The sequence below is a fragment of the Pygoscelis adeliae genome, unplaced genomic scaffold (genome assembly GCF_000699105.1).
Source record: "Pygoscelis adeliae isolate BGI_AS28 unplaced genomic scaffold, ASM69910v1 Scaffold154, whole genome shotgun sequence".
Classification (NCBI taxonomy): domain Eukaryota; kingdom Metazoa; phylum Chordata; class Aves; order Sphenisciformes; family Spheniscidae; genus Pygoscelis; species Pygoscelis adeliae.
Window position 1 is genome coordinate 1,196,521 of NW_008825113.1, and position 24,058 is coordinate 1,220,578.

The 24,058-nt window shown below is 37.4% G+C and overlaps 2 protein-coding genes across 2 annotated transcripts in view; both read right to left on the reverse strand.

Annotated features, from left to right (window-relative positions):
- Positions 1-633, reverse strand: part of DONSON (downstream neighbor of SON) — a 7,955-nt gene extending 7,322 nt beyond the window's left edge. The window contains exon 1 of the mRNA XM_009328021.1: positions 598-633. Coding sequence (XP_009326296.1) covers positions 598-633 — 36 coding nt within the window. The remainder of the gene's footprint in view (positions 1-597) is intronic.
- A 1,550-nt stretch (positions 634-2,183) lies between these two features.
- Positions 2,184-23,811, reverse strand: CRYZL1 (crystallin, zeta (quinone reductase)-like 1). Its single transcript, XM_009327950.1, is given in 15 exon segments — positions 2,184-2,609; positions 3,302-3,347; positions 5,027-5,132; positions 5,615-5,736; positions 6,486-6,584; positions 7,721-7,741; positions 11,566-11,677; positions 12,495-12,628; positions 14,668-14,736; positions 18,975-19,019; positions 19,675-19,747; positions 20,281-20,358; positions 21,684-21,693; positions 23,280-23,350; positions 23,624-23,811. Coding segments are annotated over 14 exon segments (1,080 nt in total). The 5' UTR covers positions 23,345-23,350; positions 23,624-23,811; the 3' UTR covers positions 2,184-2,509.
- Positions 23,812-24,058: the final 247 nt, after the last annotated feature.

Below are 24,058 nucleotides of genomic sequence, written 5' to 3' on the forward strand. Positions count from 1 at the left end.
CTCCTCCCGCCAGCCCCGGGGACCGCGGCCGCTGCCCTGCCACCGCTCTCCCACCCCGCTTCGGCTAGTAAATAAAAAAAGCGCTACTGCTAAAATACGTAACTGGATTTCTGAATCCCTTCTGAAACCAGCCTGAATGAATTTCTCCAGTCAGGTATCAAGGAAATCGCCACACGGCTGCACCAGGACAAAAATCACCTGTGAAGATACTAGAACGTGGTCACAGTTGTGTCAAATGCGAGACCAAACACGCACTGTGCATATTTGGTGCAGAAAACTAGTTCTGATTGTGATTTGTGGCACTGGCTAGGGCCCACGCTAGAGTATTTTGCTTCAGACTATCTTGCGTAAAGGCACCCATGCCCTTACCAGCAAACAATGGGCAGTAGTTTTCGGCGCGTGCTAGACAGATGATCCTTTCCAAAACACAGCTCTGAAGGCTATTAAATAAAACAATGATGGATTACAAAGTAATCCAGATGCAAAGCTGTTTCTGAAGACATGCGGCTGCCCTGAACAGCAATCTACGCATCATCCACACATCATCTGGCTGCGTGGGGCTTCAGCTCAGCAGAGCAGAAGCATCCTTGGCAAAACCTGGGCAAGAGCCTGAGCTGGCGCTGCTCCCGGCATGGCTCTCACGGTTATTAGCGCTACAGGAGACTCTGGGCAGCCTTCTACAGAGACCGCGGGCAGCCCTCACGGGGCTGTCAGATCAGCGTACAGGTAGCAGCGAAGCACATGCTCCTTTCTTGTCAAAGCTACGAAGGAACAGGCAAGCGCCTGGCAGCCGTTCCCTCCAGAGCTGGAGAGCCTTGCTCTCGCACTCAAAACTTCTGCTTTCTGCTGTCAGGGGATGCGCGAAAGGGGAAGCAATTGCTTAGGGAGCCTCATGAACCCTCTTGTTCAAGCACATGTAAATCTAAACCTAGCATTATTAAAGAGCATTAGAAAATTGCAACATCTCAGCCAAATAATGCACCGATAGGCAGCTTAACACCCAAAGCACAGAGAGACATTTGCTTCAAAACCTCATCCAGCTGAAAGACCAAGACCACTTCAGCAGTAGCTAGCCTTAGTCTACTGTACGTGGGGTTCAAAAGGCATTTATATATGCAGTTAGGAGCAACATATCTACGGACAAAAGATCTAGTAAAATAACAACTATGCTATAAAATCCTTCTGCAATTTTGTCAGTGGTTGCTCCTGTTTTACTAGACCTTTATTTTTTAACTCTTATTTTGTTTCCTTTGATCTACTTTATTTTGTGACTTTTAAGCTAAAATGAACAACACCAGGAAAAGATAAGCAGTTGGGTACAAAGCTGCAGAATAAATGTCAAACCAACAGAGGATTCACATGCTTTAGACGTGTGTGTGTACACACGTGCATATAAGCATCACCTCTTTTCAAGGCTGCGTTACATCACATCAGTAGTAAAATAAGATTTACTCATGCTTTTATATGCTTCCCTTGCATCGTTTATCAAGAACCTACTACAAGTCCGGTGAATGATAGAAGATAGATTATCTAGCACCATGATTAATCTATTTTCACTCAGATGTTCCAACTAGCACTGGTTTAAAGTGCTAGTGTCCACTGTTTGAGCCATCCGCACAGTGAAAATGAATAGCACACTTGCACAGAAAAAATATTTTTGCTCTCGAGTAAGAGCAAGTAGGAAGCCATATGCTTTGAAGAAAGAAAAACAGCAGTTCCTTCCCTACTGCTGATTTGCAGATGGTAATGGGGGATGTTGGATAAACACATTTGAGCCGTGCTAGGCACAGGACTGCTGTTAGAAGAGGAGAAGTGAAAGTGCACAGCATAGGAAGGTCTTACTGGAAAGACACCAAAGATAGCATTACAGTAACAAGATACATAATGACACAATCAGCTTATAGACTCTAGGTTTACTGCCTGGTTGCTAAAATGAAGAAAATCAGCCGTGGGGGGAACTCTTACTGTCAGTGCCATTTCCTTCCCCTCTAGCATCCTTGCCAATTCTGAGGGTTTTGCCTGTCTTTCAATTAAATAACAATTTTAAACGTGGATTAAAGACTTAAGTGTACTGCAGAGAGTGCTCAGTCTCAATGCAGTCAAAAGCAAAAGGTAATATTAAGGTGACTATTGGTAGGGGCTGGACAAGGGAGGACTAATAAAAAAACACCAGATTATTATTTTTTTTTTCCTCCTTTAATTTCTTATGGTTGAAAAACAACAGCAACTGAGTTTGCCTGTAGATGTTACTGACATTTGTAATTAGGGCAAGGCAAACAAGATTTGTGTGTCAAGACCGCCTCTTTAGAAGTTGCTGATGGGAACGTCCTGCTCAACTGGATCCAAAAAACCCTGAAAGTCACAGGAGCTTCACAGACCGCTTGTGCTGAGGTACAAAAGATCTTTAAATTCTGGTTACAGTATTATTTTGAAGTGCACACTTAATTTACTTCTCAAATACATTACGTTTCTTTATCTTCCACAGGCTTAGAAATCAGGAAATTGCGTGTCAGAACTGGATGACTTGTCTTTTTCTTGCTTGATTCTTCTGAACTATTTCCATAGAAACTTTGGCTTCATACAATGGGATCGGTTCATCCAGCTGAGGCCTAAAACAGAACAATATGTCAGAAATGTCTGGTGAGCATGCTCAGATCAACAGAAATATTGCAGGACTACTGCTACAGACTTTACTTTCACTATGTAAACTTTACTCCTTAAACAAAATAAAAGTTTTATAGCATTGCTTGGGTTCACAGAAGAGGGGAAGAGCCCTAAAGCAAACAGAAGTTAATTAAAAGATATCCTTCTTATGGAGGGAGGGGGCAGGAAGTGGCAGCGGTGAGGCTTTCGCTCAACAGCAATACTGTTATCCTGCATTACGAGAAAGGATCTTCCATTCCCACCTCATTATGGGAGTCTTCATATCTAGTGAAGCTGTCACTCTTCTCAGAGGAGTTTTAGACAGACTTAACGTCTTTTACAGCCAACACCATTTCTCAATCAGACACACTGCTGAGCAGCCAGATATATGCTCTTCCTCCACCAAGAAAAGAATGTGCTGCCTCTGTGAAATTTTGACATACAGCATGATCGTGGGGTTTACCAAGTTTCCTTGTGCTTAGCCTGCTATATTACAAACAGAAATAGACCATAAACTGCTCCATATAAACTATGCGAGGCACCTCTTCCTGAACATCCCAATATAAATTTGCTGTACAGTGCTGGAAAGAGTTTTCTACTTCTAATGCTGGAGAGAAAAAAAAAAAAAGACATTAAAAAAAGAACTCACATCTCTCACCTGAAAATGCTACTTGATAATTTCTCCATTGTATCTTCTAAGATGGGTATCTAAGAGCACTGTCAAGGTAACAATGTATCTACAGATAAACCTTTCTATAATCACGTTTCCTGGCAAGAGCCCTGTATTGATACAAAACCAGCAGGATCAAGGCAAAATGAAAATTAACCTTAATTCCAATCTTTAGATCGGATTTATGCACTTGTTTATACATCAGAAACCTCCTTTCCTGAAATAGTATGTGGAAATGAAATACGGAAAATGGAATTTTGAAAAATAAAGCAAAAGGATTGACAAATGCACACAACATTAATCAATCAGAATGGCAATTGCATTTTTTGTGCAGAATGAAGATGACACTTCGATACCAGTTAACTATCCCTACTATTCATACAGACATCTGAAGTAAAAATCAAAATAAAGCTGGGAACATAACAGAGCGTGTAAATTCTTGGAGCATCGCTGTGCATCTGTAAGGGATCTTTGAGTTAATGACTAACATTCATGACAATGCAACGGATGAGGCTGTATTTAGTCTTTATATGAAACTCACAAAAATAACATTCCTTCCTTCCTTTTAAGAGCAATCTGGTTAATGTTTGAAGCTCAAGCCATTTTAAAAAGCAATCGCCTTGCGATTCCTTCAGATGATATTAATGCCATATGCTCAAGAATTTCACAAGATATACAGATACAGAAAGAAAAAACAGATTTTTCCTTTCAACTTTTAAAGCCTGTTGTGATAAAACGTGCTGCTGTTATTAAAGATACCCCAGGAGATGACAGAAGAAATCTTACTGTTTAGTCAGCTTACTTCTTCTATGTGGATAACTACTCAGTAAGCATTCAACAAAAATACCAAACTATAAAACGACTCATGGTAACCCGCATCCCGTAAGTATTTCCTTAGTGTGCCTGACCTTGTCTAATCTACTTTGCAGTTTAGTGGAGGAGGGGAGGACTTCCTTGCAGTATAGTTAGTTGTTTCACAAATATAATGACTTAATCCTCACCTGCCTCTGCCGTTCTGCTAAACTGCAAAAGTGATTCAGCAGATCTCATAATCTGCAGTGCAGTACAGAACAGGGAGGGCCCTTAAAGCCATAAACAGACAAACCTTCCCTTACTTGAAGCGATCCACTGACCTGTCATGCTAGTAGAAAGCTCAGAGTCCAGCTGCTTAAGACCAAATGTAGGTAATGCAAATGAAGGAGGCATTCCTCTTCCCACACCCACATCTTTGCAATGTTATGTACGTAAAATTTATTGAGCAAATAGGGAAAAGGTTATGAAGCCAAAATATTTTAACTTTTACAGTTAAACTGATTACATTAAGATTTACAGATGATGCATCTACTGCCCAAAAGAACAACAAAAAAATTTCAGAAATATCATATGCATGATGTAAAACCTTATAGAATCAAGTCTTCAATTAATCGGTTCGATCTTGAACCAAAATATTGCATTTTCTCCAGAATGTGTGTTTTCTATTTCAGCACTGCTTTTAATGAAGCATGTAGAGACATATATTTAGAAGGAATGCAGAGACTAGCTTAAAATGTGAGCGTATGTTCTATTTTAGTTCCACTGTATGCTTAGCTGTGCTGACCTTTAAGCCTGTAGTTACACGACTGAGTAGAAGAGAAGCTATTAGTTGGTTTCTTGGTTATATTTCCATCCACTCATATTAGCAGTCAGTATTGAAAATGACCATCAAAAGGATATAGAGATACTTCCCTTGCTGTATATTGGACAAGTTCCATATCTCATCATTCAGAAAGGAGACTGTGGCTCCTTTAAGAAACAAGGAATGACTGTCTGGAGGATCCAGCTTAAACAAAATGAAGAAAAATGTTATTTAGTTATAATTTCCTATTAAACAAAAAAAAAGGTTAATGGTTATTTTATATTGATGGTTAAAAAACCAAGCCAACCAAAAAACCACCCCTTGCCCATTCCTAGAACTTAGCAAACTTGTAATATTTACAGCTTTAAATGATACTTTTCTGTTTTGTCAAACAGTTTAATACCCTGAGCCAAACAAAATAGGTCCTTTAAAGTTTGTCAGTATAGCCAAGCTATTAACATAAGTTACTATTATCTTAGAGAAGACAGCCCCAAAATTGTCCCAAAGAAAAATAAAAACATTTATTATTAATGCTGTATGCTTCCCATTTTCTGGATGTGAAAGTTTTCTTACGTGAAAACTGACGTTATTTAACAGTGGGGAACCATTCAGCCATGACAGAAGCTCACAGACACATCCAGATACATACTGTGGTACAAACTAACTTACTGACACAGTATCCGTACCTGAAGGTTTTTTTCTGTTGTTATCCAGCGTCCCCCAACACCAAGAAGAGTAATGATATCATGCTTATGAGGCAGTGACTGTGATTTTGAAGTTGATTCATCTTCAGCACTATATAATTTCACTGGGGGGGCGGGGGTGGGAGAAAAGAACAAATTAATTTGAGCTCAGAAGAAAATTCTGTTCAGAATGAAACATCCATCTCTTCCTATACTGAAAACCACCTATCTTCGGATTCTTCACAGTCCTATGTCTTCAGATACAAATGAGCTGCAATATATGCATAGGAATACACACAATGAAAGATGGCTGTCTGGAACAGCACTACAATTAAATTATGCTGTTAGTCACATGAGACTATCTGAGAAAGTAGATGATTTAGGAAATTCAATATATATTTCTTTTAACCCATTTTAGTGGAACTCTAAGAAGTTCTTCGATTATTTCAGCTAAAAATACTAACTTCAGAGTTTTCAACTATTATGATTGTTTTTAGAATACAGGTTGACAGTACCGACGATTATGGCGTAATTTTTATATTAAAATAAGGTAGTATAAACAATGATGTCACAGCTCTACTCTTTAAACGCATTTTTTTATTTTCAGTTTTAAATAGAAGAAAATTTCAGACAAATTTAGCAGATGACTAACAGTATTACATGCTTCCACTAGAGGGTGATATGAGGAGATCTTAAAAAGATCTTGCTTAAGGAGATCTATCGAGTAAAGATACATACATAAAATTGCATGGAACAACCAACTAAATGTAATCATTTGAGGTGATGCAGCCTCCACCTGTATTGTTTGGAAATAGCAAGAAAAAAAAAACCCACTAATGGTGCTCTGAAGACCAGATTTTCATTAGTTACATACCTCCAGCATCTAGAACAATATCCACTCCCAGGCCACCCGTTTCTTCCAAGCAGCTTTCTGCCACATCTATCTTTCCATTTGATACATCTATCACTCGAGCTAGAAAGAGCAGTACATTTGGTCAACTACAATAAAAATGTAGAGTTTAGATTCAGAGCAGAACAGAAAATTTCTAGTTTCTGAAAGTATTACAAGCAAGTTTGCAGCTAAGTCAAAAAAACTAGCTGACAGTTTTTTCATTTTCCAATACAGCGCAAGATCAACACCAAAAATATGCATTAGCTTAATGCAGAAGTAAAACTCACTAGTCTGTTTAGGCCAAAAAGGATAAAGTATGCTACTATAAGAATTAGAAATCCTTCTGTAAGTTCACTCTTTGCTATTCTTTTTTTCTGAAAGCGCCTTCAAAAATACTAAGTTCTAGAGTGACTAGCCATGTTACTGAAGCAAAGAAGAGTGGCCAAAAGATAAGGAGGCACCTTATTTCACGTCTCCCAACTTTCAAATTATCTATCAAATAACCATAGCAGTAATGCTTTGGAAGAGATTTCCAAGCATAGCTTTCTTCCCTTACTCTACATAAAAATCACCACTTCCTGCCAGTCCCTTGCAGAGCCCTTCTCTTACTTCCACATCATAGCGGGAAACAAAAACGTATTCTCCTTAGCATGCAGCCCTGTCTCCCAGTGAAAGTCAGAAGTAAACATGTAAAAATGCATAAAATTCAGTCACTTACGAGGCACTGGCTTGACTTTTCTTACGATTCCAGCAAGTCTCTTAATCTTATTATATCCATCTTTTCTTTAAAATAATGCTTAGCAGCATCATTACTTATCTCACAGTATGGACAAACTTCTTAATATATTACTTTCTGCATGATATTTTTAACCTCTAAATGGCTCTCTGGGTCATTAAATAAATACTTAGATGGAAGTATTTACATCTCTTGAAATATTTCTGAACTGAAAGTCGCTAATACATTTTCTTCTCATGTATCTGTGATACCATATTTATAGAGGGTTATAAAGAAACTACAGCATCAGGAATAACTAGGGCAGAGAAGTAGCAGCTAAGGCTTTTAGTTTTGTTTCATAATTATGAGGTAGAACAAACATTTAGAAACTAAACAGGCCAAAGACTTCTCAGAAAATGATAACTGAAATAACTTCAAATAAATTTGGAGTCACATTTCCAAAGCATAATGGATTACACTCAAATTTGCAATGTGTACTTACCCACTAAAGGCTGCCGTATACCTTCTTGAATTTAATCACAGGGGTTGGGAAGGAAGGAGAGAAGAAAAATTGCAAGAAACTGGTCATTAAGAAGAATATTAACAAATACTCAGTTAATGCTTTGGGTTTTGGTGTTTCGGGGTTTTTTTTTGTTCCAATCAAATCATAAGATGCATTCAAATTCTTAGGTCAATCATTCAATTTTTTCACTGAAGTCAAATTACCTGGCTAAAGAGAAGACACATGGTTATAATTTAATAAAGATGTCACATTAATAATGATAGTCACATTCCCTGTATGCAAGTAAAACTCCATAATATCCTTTTCTTACTAGTTTTTTCAGTCAAGAAGTTAAAAGTTTTTTCTTAACACAGCAATTTGACATGGTAAAAAGTTTCTGCAAATAGTTTCACTTTTTGAGAATAATTCTGACTTAATAGACTCAAAGCCTGACTATCAAAAAGAAAGGCAATAGTTTAATCAGTTTGACTATTTTCTGATCTCTGTTTAGCAAAAATTTCCAGTTTTGTTACTTAATACAATAGTTCAAACAGTACTCATCAAAATCCCGTTCAATTTCCTTCCTAGCAAAATGCTGTAACAATTTCCCTCCGCTGTGGAAAAGGCCGAGCAACAATTTATAACATAATTTGCTATAATTCTTTGTCATTTATGCAAAATTTCTCACAAAACATTTGTAAATTAGTTCAGTTTCTTCTTCTGTCACTTGCACAACTTCTAAAGTAACATTATTCTGACTGGCAAAAAGGCTTCAGTTTGTCTTCTTTCACTGTTGGTGAGAAGCAGAAATATCAGTATTTCCACAACTTGCTACCAGAGTTTCCTCTCACCCAGTAAGTTCAGCTGCAGAGTTAAAAAACTGGCACACAAAAGATCTGCTACTTGGTTTATTGAACTTGCTCAAGAGAGCTATGAAATCACTGATGAGTTCTTACCAGAAACGTATCCACTGAAAGCTCAATATTGGCTTTAAGGAAAAAAAAAAAAACCCAAAACTAAACCAAACCAAAAAAGAAGGGGGTAACCTAGGGAACAGAAGAAATATGTATGTGTGTATATATACTTTTTTCTCTAACAGAAACTCATCGCATTATTTATGTAATATGCTATGTCTAGTCTGAAACACGGGCATTAAAATGCCATAATTTGTTATAATCCCCTCCTTCATACTATTATTATATTTACTCCAGAGATTACTGAAGACATGCAAAGACCCCATCCTGTTGGTCTAAATATGAATCCTTAAACATTAACAGGAACTTCTACTTCAGGCACAGGAATCATATTTATTAAAAAAAAAAAAAAACAAACCCGAAAAACCAAACAAACATAAAAAACCCAAAATGCAAAAATAGTGGCTTTTTGCTTTCACACTCAAACTGTTTCTCTTTTTAATGCTGTACCCAGGTTATATCTCTTTATTTGAAGTAAAGTTGCAATTAAGATTTTCTTCCCCTAATGTTTATGTTCCACAAACATCTGCAAAACTGCTAAACTAAACTACTATTGTTGTAAAACGAGCACATACATGAGCAATATAAGCGATGGCCTTTTCACTGGAAGAGATGGTTATTTCAGCCATTTTATGAAGCAGCTAGTTATGCTATACACTGATAACACAAACTGCTGCTCATTGACAACTGATAGACTCTTGCTAAAAACTAAACCAAAAACCCCACTAAACAAGCACAAAACTGAAAAAGCCTCCACCCACAGACATTACAAGCCCGCTTAGATACAGCTAGCTACGCTTGGGTTACTTAGAGCATTTATTTTGTATTAACATTCACGTAACTTAAAAATGCCAACAAAAAGTAAATACGCCGAGCAACCCAAAGTCATATTCATACGTGCTGACAGGACTATGATAAAAAAATTAATTGCAAAGTCCTTTCTTAGCTAATAAAGTTTTCATATCATTAGCAAGATATACCCGTAAAGTATTACACAGGGAAGTTCTAGGTATTTTGTACTTACTCTTTTACCCTGTAACAGCTGGCATAACCAACCCCTACATGTCAACAGCATTCACAAAAATGCTTTATGTTCTGATGTCTCTAATGTCTACTATTACAGTAAAAAAGACTTCTGAAATAAGAAAAGGAAAAAACAGCTTTTTCCTGAAGTTGCAAAAAAACCTGAGGTAATATAAAAATCTAGAGACGTAAGTCTGCCAGGTCTTAGAAGAAATGATTACATTCCCAACACAAAACTTCGCAGTTCCCTGTTGAAGACCACTAAGGTCAGACAGCAAAAACGTCTTTCTCCCTGCTCTTGTGTAATAACCTCTGCACAGCACTCCACTTCCTGCTGCATTATCAGCACTCCAAAGCCACTACTGGAAGAGCTAAATACTCACTTGGTAGGCTGGAAGTGAATCACTCCCCAACACTGCAGATGTGTGTGAACGTGCAGCCCCAGAACGCACATGCACACTGTGTTGTCTCTGTGCTTCCACTGCCAGTTCTGTTCTCGGGAGCCAGAAAGGAATTAAAATTGACAAGAACTCTGTTCTCTCTGTGTCTAAAGAGCAGCTCTCTGGCTTATTTCATCCCTTTGCTAGCTTACTATTCTTGAGCCAGCAGGGAGAACACAAGGACAATACTATGTGCACCTGCATATCAGCAATGCCTGATTTTAGCGAGTCACTAAGAACAAGAGAGGAGATTTGAAAACTGCTCTAATTCGCCATTTGGAAAGCCAAGATTGCTAACAATATTACTATGCACAACAACAAAGGAGTCAGAGTCAGGGACAGTTAACCTTGACATTATCTTTTTAATTGGATCTCATCTTAACCCATATATATTTTGATTGATGCGACTGTAATATATGTAGACATGATAACTGCCTACATGATGCTTTCCCCACGAAGACACTCTTCCAAGAGACACAGCTACTCTTACTTATACTTCTTTGAATGACGACAAAAATCATACACTGAAAAAAAAAACTTGGTGATTATACTGGGGCAGACTTTGCATTTTGAGGAGGAAGTATCAGACACTAGTTTTAGCCTTTTGTTCACTGTACAGCAAAGTTCACAGACTGCAATCAAACTGACTTTGCAATGCCATTTTAAAACTGTCTGAATAAAGAAATATTCTACTTTCCTCCACTCTGCAGCATTGAAATAAGAAAAAGTTTGATCAGGAAAGATGCCAGTAGCTTTTACATAGAGTCTTTTCCCATGGTCCAAATAGCACTGTTATTTTGAGGGACCCCCCCCCCAACTGAAGTGTCAAAGAGAAAAAATGGAAGAAGTCATAGACAAATGCAAGTATTGCATCTAATGCAAAGCTCATTTGGAAAATCGGAAAACGCAGAGCCTTTGAACGTCCAGCTACTGTTATGACAGTACTTGAAAGTGAGCTGCCACACAGCTTGATAAAATACTATTAGAAGTCATTTGAGTCTGATGAATACTGATGAATAAAGTATACGATTACATCTGAACTCTGGCTAGATTACATACGGTGATACTGGTGATTTAGTAATGCTTTCTTCTTGTTCACAAGAATTTTATAAAATGAAAAGACTTCTTGAGTAGTTAGGCCAAAAGCTAGCGCTCAAGCGCTATTGCGTGAGATGGAAAACACTGAGAGACAGTCATCACAACTTAAATCAAGAATAAAAATGCCATTAAATACACCTAAAATATAAATTAAAAAACCTATGGAGTACAGAATAAATTTTTAAACTATTTAATTAGACTATTTATAAATTTGTATTTCAGTTTTCAGCTACTGAAATAAATCCCTATACTAAAAAAAGTTTTGAGACATTCTTTAGCATAAACTTCAGCACTGAAGAATATAACTTACCCACAGGAGGTCTTAGCCTCTCCAGGTACTGCTTATCTTCAAGGCTGTATGCAGTAGAGATTACTTTAGCTCCTCTGTGTTGCGCTAACTGAATAGCTATTGTACCAAATGGCTGCAGAAGAAAAAATGTAGATGAATTTATTTACAGCAACAATTTGATGCAGTTTAAGAAAGATTATATTTCAAAGGACATTCAGGAGATGTCAGGAGAGTATCCAGAAATGAACATACTCCTTCAATAAAACACATCTGAACCAAGAATTTGAATATTCACAGATCCACTTCTGTTCCAAGTGAGGCCAAAAGAGTCTTTTCATTGACTGGGAAGCTCTGAACAAACTTTTAGGAGTTAACTAGTTCTCCTCTTCAACAAAATAGCTCAGATTCTGCTTTAAGTAACACAAGTACCATAACTGCAATTGCACTTGCAGCTTTGGGCTTGCTTGCTTGTTGAAGGAAGAAGTGCTACCAAGGAAAAAGCCCCAGCCACATTTACATTTATGAATCTTGGCTGAGACAAGCTCCACATCTTCATTAGCAATAAAGATTGGAGTAACGCAAATGAAATTACTTAGATATAAGAGAAGTTAAAAAGCAGTGGTGGGAAAGGAATAAAAAATTAAGGCACTCTCCTCCAGTTATACCTGAGGGCTTAGGGTAAAACTGTGTCAATGTAAAACACCAGAAAAGAACTACCTCTTCACTACCCACACAACATATAAAGGACTGTATTCTTGGCTCAGTATCTTATGTGGGAGGGCCTTTCCTATTAATCCATTAAGTTAAGGGCACGGCCAGGAGTAAAATACTAGGCTTGATAAATTTAGTATGTTGTAAGAAATTCAGTCGTTCTGGTGATAAGACAGTTATTTATGGCAGAGGTAATCTTTCTGTTCCAAAATTGTTATTATTGCACAGTTGTTACCTACACTTGCTCCATCCATTACAAGGACAGTTTTTCCAGGAGAGACTTGGGAAAGGTAGTGTAAAGCTGTGTATGCTCGGACACCATCACGAACAGTCCCGGCTGCTTCAACCCAACAAACTTTTTCTGGTTTACGAACTAATTTGGGGGAAACAAACAAATAAACAAACCAACCAACCAGATAGGGAAAAAAAGCAGCAAGTCCCTGACATTTCACTCAATTATTTTTTAGACTTCATAAATTTCTAAAACATGGAAAAAATCACACAAGTCAAATGATCTACAGGTGTAATTATGATCTATTTCACAAAGGCAATATTCTGAGGTTGTGGCTCATGGCAGCGTTAGGTCAGCTACATGGAGTCCAAGTGGAAAAGGCAATTGTTATTCCAAGAATAATCAGTTTGCTTCTGCAGCACTCTTGTGAGCAAATTCAAATACAAATACAGTATTTAAACAGGGAAAAAAAAAAAAAGAGACCCACTTCCTACCATAACCTCCTGACAGAAATGATCTGTGGAGGTCTCTTCTTTTCACAGAGAAAATTCTGACACAGAGAACATACAATACGAGTTCCAACCCACGAGTTCCTAATTCCCTTTCTCTATAGGTTAGAATCTTCTACTTCATAATCCATTGGTATGAACAGCTTCTGGAGGTTATATCACATTTTAAGAGAGATAAAGGTCAGGATAACATTATCTGTCATTTCTGTTTTCTGTTGTCTCTACCTACAAGACCGGTAAGAGTTTTCACATTCTATCCACACACTTAAAAGCCTGGGGAAGTAACGTTGAATGAAGTAGTCTGTTAACTAGAAATCACAAGTTCAAACACCATTTTTAATGTAAGCAATTTACGTGATTTAGCAGAGACCTTGATACTAAGCTAGAAAATCATCCTAGCCCAGCTGAGAGTCTGGCATAGAACTGAACTAAGTAAGCGCGATCTCCTCGAGGCACACTAGAAAAGAAAAAGACTGGAAAAGTTTGGTCTGTCCCTTTAAGCATAAGAATTGACAGTGTAGCCTGAATCGGGGAAGCTACGAAACAACATAAGCAATGCGACCACCTGGGATCATTTCTCAGTGTGCTGGAAAAGAATTCTAGGGGTCACCACCAGCATCATCGCTTTGTGTGCCAGTTCATACTACTTAGCACAAAGTAAGCTACTGAAGGTAATACAAAGTCAGAAGTATTTTCTGCCTACAGCTAATGTAAATAGTGATAAGGCAGCACAGACCTCTAGATTTCATTTTGCTTGATTTCTACTTTTAAGTGTTACAACAAATAAACCGTATTTTTTCATCTCCATGAGTCCATGACTTATTTTGCAAAAACTGCCATAGCTAGTCAGGAAGATTTCACCTTCAAACAAGTCAACATAAATAATACTTGTTTACGTCTCATATATATTAAAAAACATGGAGAGGATATTTTACCATATTTTATGCAATGAATGTAGTGTTTCTGTTTTGGTGTAAACAAATTTAAAGGAGGCACCTCATAACTACACAGGTTGAGTAGTTATGGACAGTCACAGAAACACAATACAAACTAGTTAGAGCAAAATAGTAGCTTGCTCAAAGTAACACAACAAACTGTTGGGAGAAGCGCATATATTCCCAAATTTAGTATTCTACACATAAAAGCACTCTATGCCCAGAAAGGGGAAACTGGAAACTTACAATAATTGAAAAGAACGTTTCAATACTAGGTTTTCCCTGATCCTCATTCCCTGAAAATTCCTTTCTCCAGCTTCTAGTCTGCTTATCCCATCTGTTAGTCTGGTCACACGTGATGTTCCTGGATTGAGTCAAAGTGAGGGGAAAAAAGAAAGTTTCTCCTCATTTAATTTTGTGACAGATGAGGTGAGGAAAAAGTGGAAAAGACAATGAAGCAACAAAAAGGGAAGTTAGAAGGAGGAAAAAGAGTCAGCTTGTGTGGTTTAGGCAAAATATTAACCCACTAAAAGATAACAGCAAAAGAAAAAACCCTTGAGAGTACACAATATTCAAAGCTTCTATGAACAAGTGGAGTAGACAGAATGTCTGAATGTTGCTATAGAGAGCAAGTTTGCCCAAAGGTCCAAGTTAATTAGCTCCCTATTAGAAAAGCTAAACTGATATCTAAAGATATAGTAAATGTAAATATTAGCAAAATATATGAACTACATACCCAAATAATGCTCATGAACTAGAATAACTTCACAAAGACCAGACTCTTCAGAATCCAGGGGCAAAATTCCTGAAAAAAAATTGAACATAGATCTTTAATTTCAAACAAGCATACGTTATAATTAAAACAAGCTCCTAATGAAACTGTTAGTCCCACTTGGTCTGTGGTTCAGTTGCCCTCTTGTCAGGTTTATGACAGGTTAAGAAAACTTGGCAAACTTGGTGGCCTGTAATCTCTATGGGCACAGTGCACAAGATGGTTCCAAAGGTGCTCCAAACAGCAGCATTTTGGGGTCGGGGAAAGAATGGGGACGCTACTGAGTGCTTTTTGCTACTGGCACGCTTAAGTTTTGTCAGGTCATGTCTGAACGCATTTCACACTGCTCTCACTCTGATGAGTGCTCCCGTTTCTACTCTGGGCCACGGCTAACAAAGAAGAAAATCGAGCTCTCACATTGCAGGTGGACACAGACCAAGCCACACTGCAGATATCTCTAGTCTTCCATCCTGAAGCCTGTAAGTGTGGTGTTAGCAAAGGCAGCAAAAAAGGGACAGAAAGCAGCAGAGGAAGAACAAGCAAGAATGCGTGAGTGTAAGTTTTAAAAAGTTGGAATAGAGAAGAGGAACTGAAGGAAAAAAACCACCCATGGAAGACAGAGAAAGCAAACACAGAACAGGCAGAAGGGAAAAAAAAAAAGAAAGAAATCCATCCTGGTCATAACAGTGCTTTTTTCCTCCACTGGCCAAAGAAGTAGATTCATGAACAGTAGGTTCTGGCATCTGATCAGTCTTCTGAATATACGTACCCTCTTTCCTTGGTAAAACAGTATTTTCTTCCCTCTCCCATCCAAATATTATTCCCCATTTAGACCAAAGCAAGGGCTTTGGCTTAAAACCGTCAGCAAATCTGGCTGCTATTTCCAGTCTTTCACAATTCCAATTAAAAAATGGTTACCCTACAGCACTTGCATACATCTGCAGATCTCTCAACAGTTTATCTATGGAACAACAACAACAATAATAATAATAATAAAAAGTCTAAAGTAGCTATCTACTTAGCAGCTATTGTGCAATTAGAAAATAATGCAAGGGCAAGAATCTCAGAACAGAACACACTTTCTTACAGCATCACACTATCAATTCTGTCTTACTTTCATAACTTAAGTCATCCCCTAATTCTTTAATTTAGCATACAAAATATAAACATGTATGAAAATGTCCCTAAGAAATATATCTTCTATCCTAAAGCATCATTCAGATTTTGATGATTAATACAATATCGTATTTCAAATGTTAAGAAAAATATCCTTACAGTAAACTAAAATAGCCTTGGCACCTAAACCAGTTTGCATTTTAACATCTTACTATAGAAAAAGCAAAACACAGAATGAATCATACATGAAAACATTCCTTTTCTTGACAGATGCAAAAGTTCAGGAACAAGTCACATTATCTCCTAACACTCAAGACAGCCTCCAAGGAGTCACTGTACATTGCCGTCAACTCACACTGATTTCAGGGTCTCTAAAACCATTCACAAAAACATGACCCTTACACTGAGGGAAAGACATATGGTATCTTAAAGAACCATGCCCCTTAGTATACCTCATAATGCTTACAGAAGCTCCAACATGAAGTATAGACCTTTATTTTATGTATGCTAGACACATCAAGCATTTGACATAAGTACAAAATTAGAATTTTCACCTTACTTGTCAGAAATACTCCACATAGCGTAGGGCTTTCGTGCATTGACTGTTTATGTATTCAGTAACAGGACATATGGAAGAACTGACACACAAACTGGCTAACCACCAGTAAACCTAAGCACGTACATTTATATTTAGGTTCATGTCTCCAAGTATTTGTGGCCAATTTAACTCTCAGAATATTTTTGCCCACACTTATTTTAATGAGGAACATGGCATAATTGATTGCTAAAAGATTCTGAGAGCAACAAATAAAACTGACTGTCACTTCGAAAGGAAGTCAAGAACGTATCTCAAAACAAAAGATTTTTGGCTGGTCTGAGGTTGTACTACTGTATTTTTCTTAACCAAACAAACAATTATGTATAAGAGAATACATTATATAGACAAAGAAATCTCCTCTGGAAGATTAAAGAAGGATCAGAAAAACTTGAAAAACGAGAAACAATTCTTGGTATGATTTTAGGAGTATGATTGAGATATGAGATAATGATTTAACACACCAAGTACTTCCAATGAGCACAGTACTATTCTTACATAAAAAAGAGTAGATTCATAAATAAGGACCGTATTACCATATTATTACTGTTAAACTCAGTAATGAGTATATACCAGGACTACACTCTTCGACAGAAGGACAGGCTTTTTTGTAAAAATCAAGTAGAAATATTTTTCCAACAATTTATATTTTGGGACAGTTTGATGTTATTAAACACACAAGTAACCAAACCATTTGGCAATAGCTCATTTTCTTTTAAATCTGCTGATTCATTAACTATGTATAAACTCACAGCAATAGTAACTGGGAAATGTGCTTGTTAGGAAAGATTTACCGTAATAGAACTATTTCACTCCTATCTTTTGTCTTTATAGCATCTATATTGGATGCATAAGGTTGAACAGCTGTTTGAGAGGGAATGCTACGAGATTTCAGTATTTAAAGAAGTGGGTTTTCTTTCTTTTAGGGCTAAAAATATTTAATGCTGTTTTCTTCATCATCCTATTTCCATACATGTAATTCTGACTTTTCTGTACCTGCATTCGCAAACAATCAGTATTCAAGAACAAAAAACACAGACCACGGAAGTCTCAGACAAAATGAATCTGCTTCTTTCATGACACAAGTACAGATTCCATTCCTTTAATGTCAGATTTACACTGAAGTAGCTCAGTTGATTCAAACTAATTATTCTATATTTGAATTAACAAGAATGGAATCAAGTCCTAATTCACAACAAACCCCAAGCCTCCTACAGCCACTTAGAACATCACTTAGGCCTCTCAGGTCCACTGACGTCTTTTCAGAGGGTTTTTTTTTCCTGACTACTTACTGAAACTGTATTCCTTCAGCTACAACAGAAGGTGATTGAAACACAAGTACTATTTTAAAATATTCAACAGATGCAGCATGTGTCAGTAAGATATTTAACCACATGAGAAACACTGTTCACAATAATGACCCTATTCATAGTTCAAAGTTAATTCACATGCAAGACCAGAAAATGCCTGGCCATAACTGTTCTACTATATTAAACAAAGCAAAGCCACTTCTGTACCCCATAAAATGGAATATTAATTCCCAACTGTAAGAATTACACCTTCTGCAGTGAATAAATAATCACACATCTTATTCCATTAGATTTAAGCTAATGATATGAAAGGTCTGCCAAAGTTTTACCAGGAAAAGAAAAGCCCCGAACACTTTCCCTGTGATTTTTGACCTGGAAGTCTCTTTTAAACAACAAACAAAAAAAGTACAGCGATTACCACTTGCCTTTCTGATGGGTTTCTCTAACAAAAATGTCATAGCAGGCTCATAAAGCATGGACTCCCTGTGGTAAGTTAGCAGGGAAACAAGTCCACTTTCAAGAACTCTAACGTGCAGTAAAAACAAAGACTGTGGAAGATGAGCAGCTTGAATCAGTGTTTCTTTATAAATGTGGCCTTGTATTCAGCAAAACACCTGAGTACGTGCACTGCTTTTGGCAACTCAGAAAATCCAGTAGAACTGGTGACCCTACTTGCATGTTTAAGTTAGGACCACTCTTGATTTCTTTACTCAAAACAGGAATTGACATGACTTAGCAGAAACTGAAGAGTCTTCAGTATGCTTGAACCATCAGTTGAGTCATCACCAGCAGTTAAAAGTATATTTTTATATCATCCTCAAGAAGGTAGGAAATATAAGCCTAGACTTTGTATCACCCACAGAAATCAAGAGATACGTATTAATTACATCAGGATGGTGTTATAAATACAAATAATTGTGTATGCATTCCGATGGTTGCCTTTAGAACACTCACTCCACATGGCTAATGGGACCCAGGTGTATATTCTTAAAGATTCAATGAATGCAGTAGGACTATGGCAGATTACATTAGCTGGGGACCTGAACTTCCATTCTTATAACCAAAAAACTTCCCCAAGAGAACACTTTTAGAATACAATTCTCATTTAGAGGAGTTTATTCATGTGACGCTAGTTGAATATTTCAAAATAAATGTCTAATTGTAGCTTTAGCAATGATTACAACCTCAGCCATCCATTATAAAAAGATTACTAATTGTGTTGGTGATAAGGCAAACAAGCATTAACTTACCCACCACTTCATCATCTGGCTGAAAAAAGGTCACCTTTCTTCCAACTCATGAAGAATACATGAAAAGGAGGAAAGAAGGTATGAAGATAAATGTTTATAACTGAAATTGAACATGCAATTGAGAGGACTGTTTATCTATAGCTCACAAAACTGAAAATATACCCTGCTAGTGAAAACACTTTTTTTGCTATTAAATATGCACATACCAAAACTAAATGTTTAATTCAGTAAGCTTTGGCACCCCATGCACAAACAGGTAGATGCAAGTACACACACGTATATGCGTTTGAAAGATCTAGGCTTTAAACTAGATCAAAGGTGCATAAGCCGGTGAACACTGCTGAAATTCCTGGATGTTATTTTGTCTTCACTATTCCAACGAATGATTTTTACAAATAAATTAAAGATTGTTATAGCAAGTGCAGGTAATATCTTAAGATCGCAGTATATTTTATTTAGAAAGCTGTTGTGCTTTTTTTTTTTTTTTTTTTTTAAAACTCTGACCCGATATGCAGGAATTACAGTTCAGTTCCTTTTTTTACTTTCATTTCAGTATCATTACTGACTTAGGGGAAGCCTCATTAAGAAAGCAAGTCGTTCCTACTATTAAAGGTGTACCATGCAAACAGTATTTATTTGTTCTGGATTACCAGACCTTAATTCTTGCTCCATACCCTCACAAGACAATATACTAACTTACCTTCCAATACAACTCCAGAAATTTCTCGACCAACAGGTAGAAGCTCCTTCTCCAGTTTAATTTCTGACAGAAGCTAAATGAAAAGAATGGTTACAACATTCTTACTAAGGCTCAAAATTTGCATATTTATTATCATTTTACAGTGTATGATATTCACAGTAAGAAAGTTGGGCCATTACCAAAATGTTATCTGGGGGAAAAAAGTACACACATTCTTCATTTAATATTAAAAACCTTTCTCTGGTTTTCTGTATTTAAATTTAGATGCATATTAAAAAAAAAACCAAAACAACGAGTTATTAATAGGCAAGCCAAACTGTGACTTAAAGTCAGTATGCAGAGGATGATAAAAGGGATTTACTGTAAGAGAACTCACAAATGACAACTGATCTTTCTCCATAAATTAGGAACCAAATTACAGGTGCTTTTTAGTTAAAGAGATATGCAACGATACCACATCAATCCTGTGCCCTCTTTCTCAGCAGTAAAGCCATATCCTCAGATGGCATAAATGGAATTGTGCCAGTTACCAGCTAAGGCCCTGGCTTAGATCTTCAATGGAAACTGTAAACACCTCTAGTTTTTATTAAAAAAAAAAGCAAATACCTTTGTATCTATCCAGCTCAGTGCACAGGCTCTAACTTGTACTTTCACATCATTGTCTCTTGTAGGAGGAAGGTTTTCCTAGGACAAATTTATAGATGTTACATTATACAATGCAACAGGAATGTGCTAGTAGGATCCTCTCAAGCTCTTGAAAGCACTTTTCCACAGTCTTTGTTTTAGATTGTTTTGCAGTCAGAACAAGAAATTTCTTTCAATGAAAAGGGAACTGATATCACGATGGATTTACAACACCATTTTGAGTACATGTATATTATTATTACAAACTGACCACTAGACCTTACTAAACCTCAACAGACAGACATTTTTCTGCTTTTTTTCCCCCCAAGTTAAATATCACACCCTTATCTGAAACAATTTTAGTAGATAATTACCTCCCTAGTGTCTGTCTAACAAATAGAAGGAAGCAGATCTTCAATATTAAAGCTATACTGCAAGAGCGATGGAGAATTTTAAGAGAATTTTGACATGAATGTCTGACATACTGAGGTAAATATTCAAGTAGTCCAGATGGTGTCAAAGAAATAGCACCAATAAGTTGTTGTTAAGTCCCACAAATGATGGGCACCTCACGTACAAAAGTGTTCTACTAATGAAGTGTCCCCTTACTATTTCAACTTTTGATTTTGGGATTGACAGCTGAAATGATTTTAAGTAGTTGAGTACTGCTACTTTAAAGTACTTAATTAGCTAGGTTGAGTTCTGGACTGCTGACTCTACACAGCTGTTGAAGAGCTACCTCAGGTACTGGAGGCAAAATCATGTATTTCCATGTTATACTGTAGTCTGCAGTCTAGATCTCTGTTGGAATTGAAAGTGAAACACTTACCAGAAAGTCATGAGAGAGCTTTGTTTCTACTTCTGAAGTTAAGATATATTCTTAAGTGTTTAAGCTTCCTTTGATTTTTTTTTTTAAACTCTTCCCAAGAAACAGCTGTTGCTTTTCTTATAGGCTTAGCAACATGAACAGTAACCTCTGTCCAAGGAATATTGAGCTGAACTTTTTCTCACCCCAGCTGAGTTGAACACATGCTGTTCCTTTAAAATTGCAAGGCATTTTGCCAGTCAGACTGACCTCCTGCTCCTCAAACAAACCAAAGTGGGTTCTCACTCTTCCTTCCACAAAACAGAAAAGCCATTAAACTGTTGAACTGTACGAATTCTGCATTTCCAGTTTAAAAAAAAAAAAGGCAGTTAGAATCTAAGGGACTTATGTAATTTATGTAAATTTAAGAGTATATTGTCTTTTGGAACTATCCTTTTGGTATGCATAGCTCAATGAACCTAAGTCCTGCTACAAATGCACAAAATAAAACTGCTTGTCTTTATAAAAGAATACAAGTCTTCAGAACAAAAAGAGACAATGAAATGTTTGTGCTGTTAACTGGTTCCTGCCTTCATAATTTAAATATGTCATTATTAGGAATTGACCAAGCACCATATAAGGAGGTTTGCTATGGAAATTCTTCATTCAAGCTACTGACTTTTCATTATCCACCTTCTGTTCTATTAAGGTCTCCTCAGCCAACTAGCTTTCTTTTTCCTCACTTTTTTCAATATTTATTTCTATTTAAGAGGAGGATTCCATAGTGCTGGTCATTACAGCCACCTGCTGAATCAGTTCCTGTCTGAAGAGATTTAAATAGGCAAGTAGGCAGACAAAGTCTATGCACAGGAGTGCAGTTTCAAGATCTGCTTTAGCTTACCTAAGGCTGTACTAGAGCTGTCTGGCTTGCCTGTTGCCAGCATCTACATACTCCAATCCCCACGTTTGTGTTGGAGCTACCAATCATGGAGCCATCACAATAATGTGAACTAACTTGTAACAAATTACTAGTTTTCACCTGGATAAGTAAGCTGATCCATCTCACCTTATAGCTGCATGACTCCTAAAACCATTACAAGGAAGAGAACAAAAACGTGCTGCTGAAAGGTGAACAAACCTTTTCAGCAAAAGCACAATTTCATAATCAGTTTAAGTAGATCTAAGACTGCTCCATGAATATGCACCCTGGTTGTATCAAAATCACTCATCTCATTACATCCTTCTCTTCAGGCAGTTCGTTAGATGTGCTTCACTACTGGGACTTTGCAGCTGCTCAATTACGATTCTCACCAGTACTATATTGTTTCATTTTGATATATGGCTCATAGGTATATTTAAGCGTCTATATTACACAGGTAATATACTTAGGTATATTTAGGTATCTATGTCACACAGGTATACATAGGTGCCTATAGTAATTTATTTTGTACCTCTAAGAGATTTAAGAACACAGGTTCACATCCTCAAAACCACGTAAGCATTTTTCTACTGTTCAGAGACCCATACTGCATGGATATACATTCATTGACATCCTATTTTAGCCTTATTGCACAAGCTCATGTGTACGCACTTATCCAATTAATGTTTCCATCAAACTGACAAAGAGTCTTTAGCACAATAGTTTTGGCTAAGTTTGACAGAAAAATAGTTGTCGTCTTGTTGTTCCTTTAAGTTGTAGGAAAATAGGTTGCTAGACAAAGGAGATTTATCAATGCCCTGTCAAAAAAGCTGCACTGTGATCTCCATCCTCACTAAGAACAAAGAACTCACAAGAGGAAGGAAAATAAGGGAGGAGTAGGGGCACTCCAAACACGATAAATTTCTCAAGCTATATTTCTCCTCTTTCAGTGACCAGAAAATCCAACCAGGAGATATGAACCCTGGCTTAATATGGACTCACTTATTGCACCTGCAAAACTTGTTTTTAAAATACGGACACCAAAACTGCACAGAGAAATCTATTAGTGGTCTTGCCAAGTGCTGCATGATGATGGTAAAATACACCTCCCCTATCTTCATTTACCTGCCTGTATGTGCAAGGATTACACCAGTTCTTTTTTGAGTCTACAGAAGTTAGGTGTTTCAATTCCCTTGTGGCATTCAGCCACACTCTCTTCTTCCACTGAATGATTAACAGTGCTATTATGGTTGGAACTAAAAAAAGAAGACAAATGTCATTTCCTCTCCAGGTGAATTCTGCTGACAATACAAGGCCTTCATAGTGATCTGAAAAAAGACACAGCAACCAAACTGTAATACGTGCAGTATCTATAGAGCAAACAAGTAACTAAAGCTTTACATTACTTTATAAGCAGAACAGCGATTGTTTGCAAGCAACACAGGGCCTATGAGCCCTTCTAATACGTAAGTTCTAGAACAGATAAGGCAAAATATGGTGTTACCTGCAACAGGTTACATCAGTATTGTTGACCATAATATAACAAATACTGGGGACTGAGGATGTATAGCAGAAGGCAATGAATGATACACAGGATTTACCGATTGGTGGTCCAATGCAGTAGATGGGTTGTTTGCCGCCCAGGCTGGAAGGCACACAATTTAACTAGCTCAGACAAAGGCAGCGCAAAGGGCAATATAACCAGTGCAGGAATAGAAGGAACCTTACATACGACTTCACTAAAAATCACAGCTTGGGTTTTTGGTCTCCTCTCCCAATTTGGCGTACGTTGTCCTCAACAAACAAGAGCCCTTTAGAGAGAAAAAAAGGTTTAAAAAGGGATCTCATCAAGTTACAGGAAAAAGAAAAGCACAGAGCAGAGAGGCCATTATATTGCTTCTGGCAGCCAGCACTAACACCTCAGGGGACGCCCGGGGTTGAAGGGACCGCCCTGAAGCACCTCGCCTTTCAGAAACGCAGAGCAGCGCGGCAGCCGGGGCCCGGCACAACGCCGACCAGCCCCGCTGGGAGCCCCG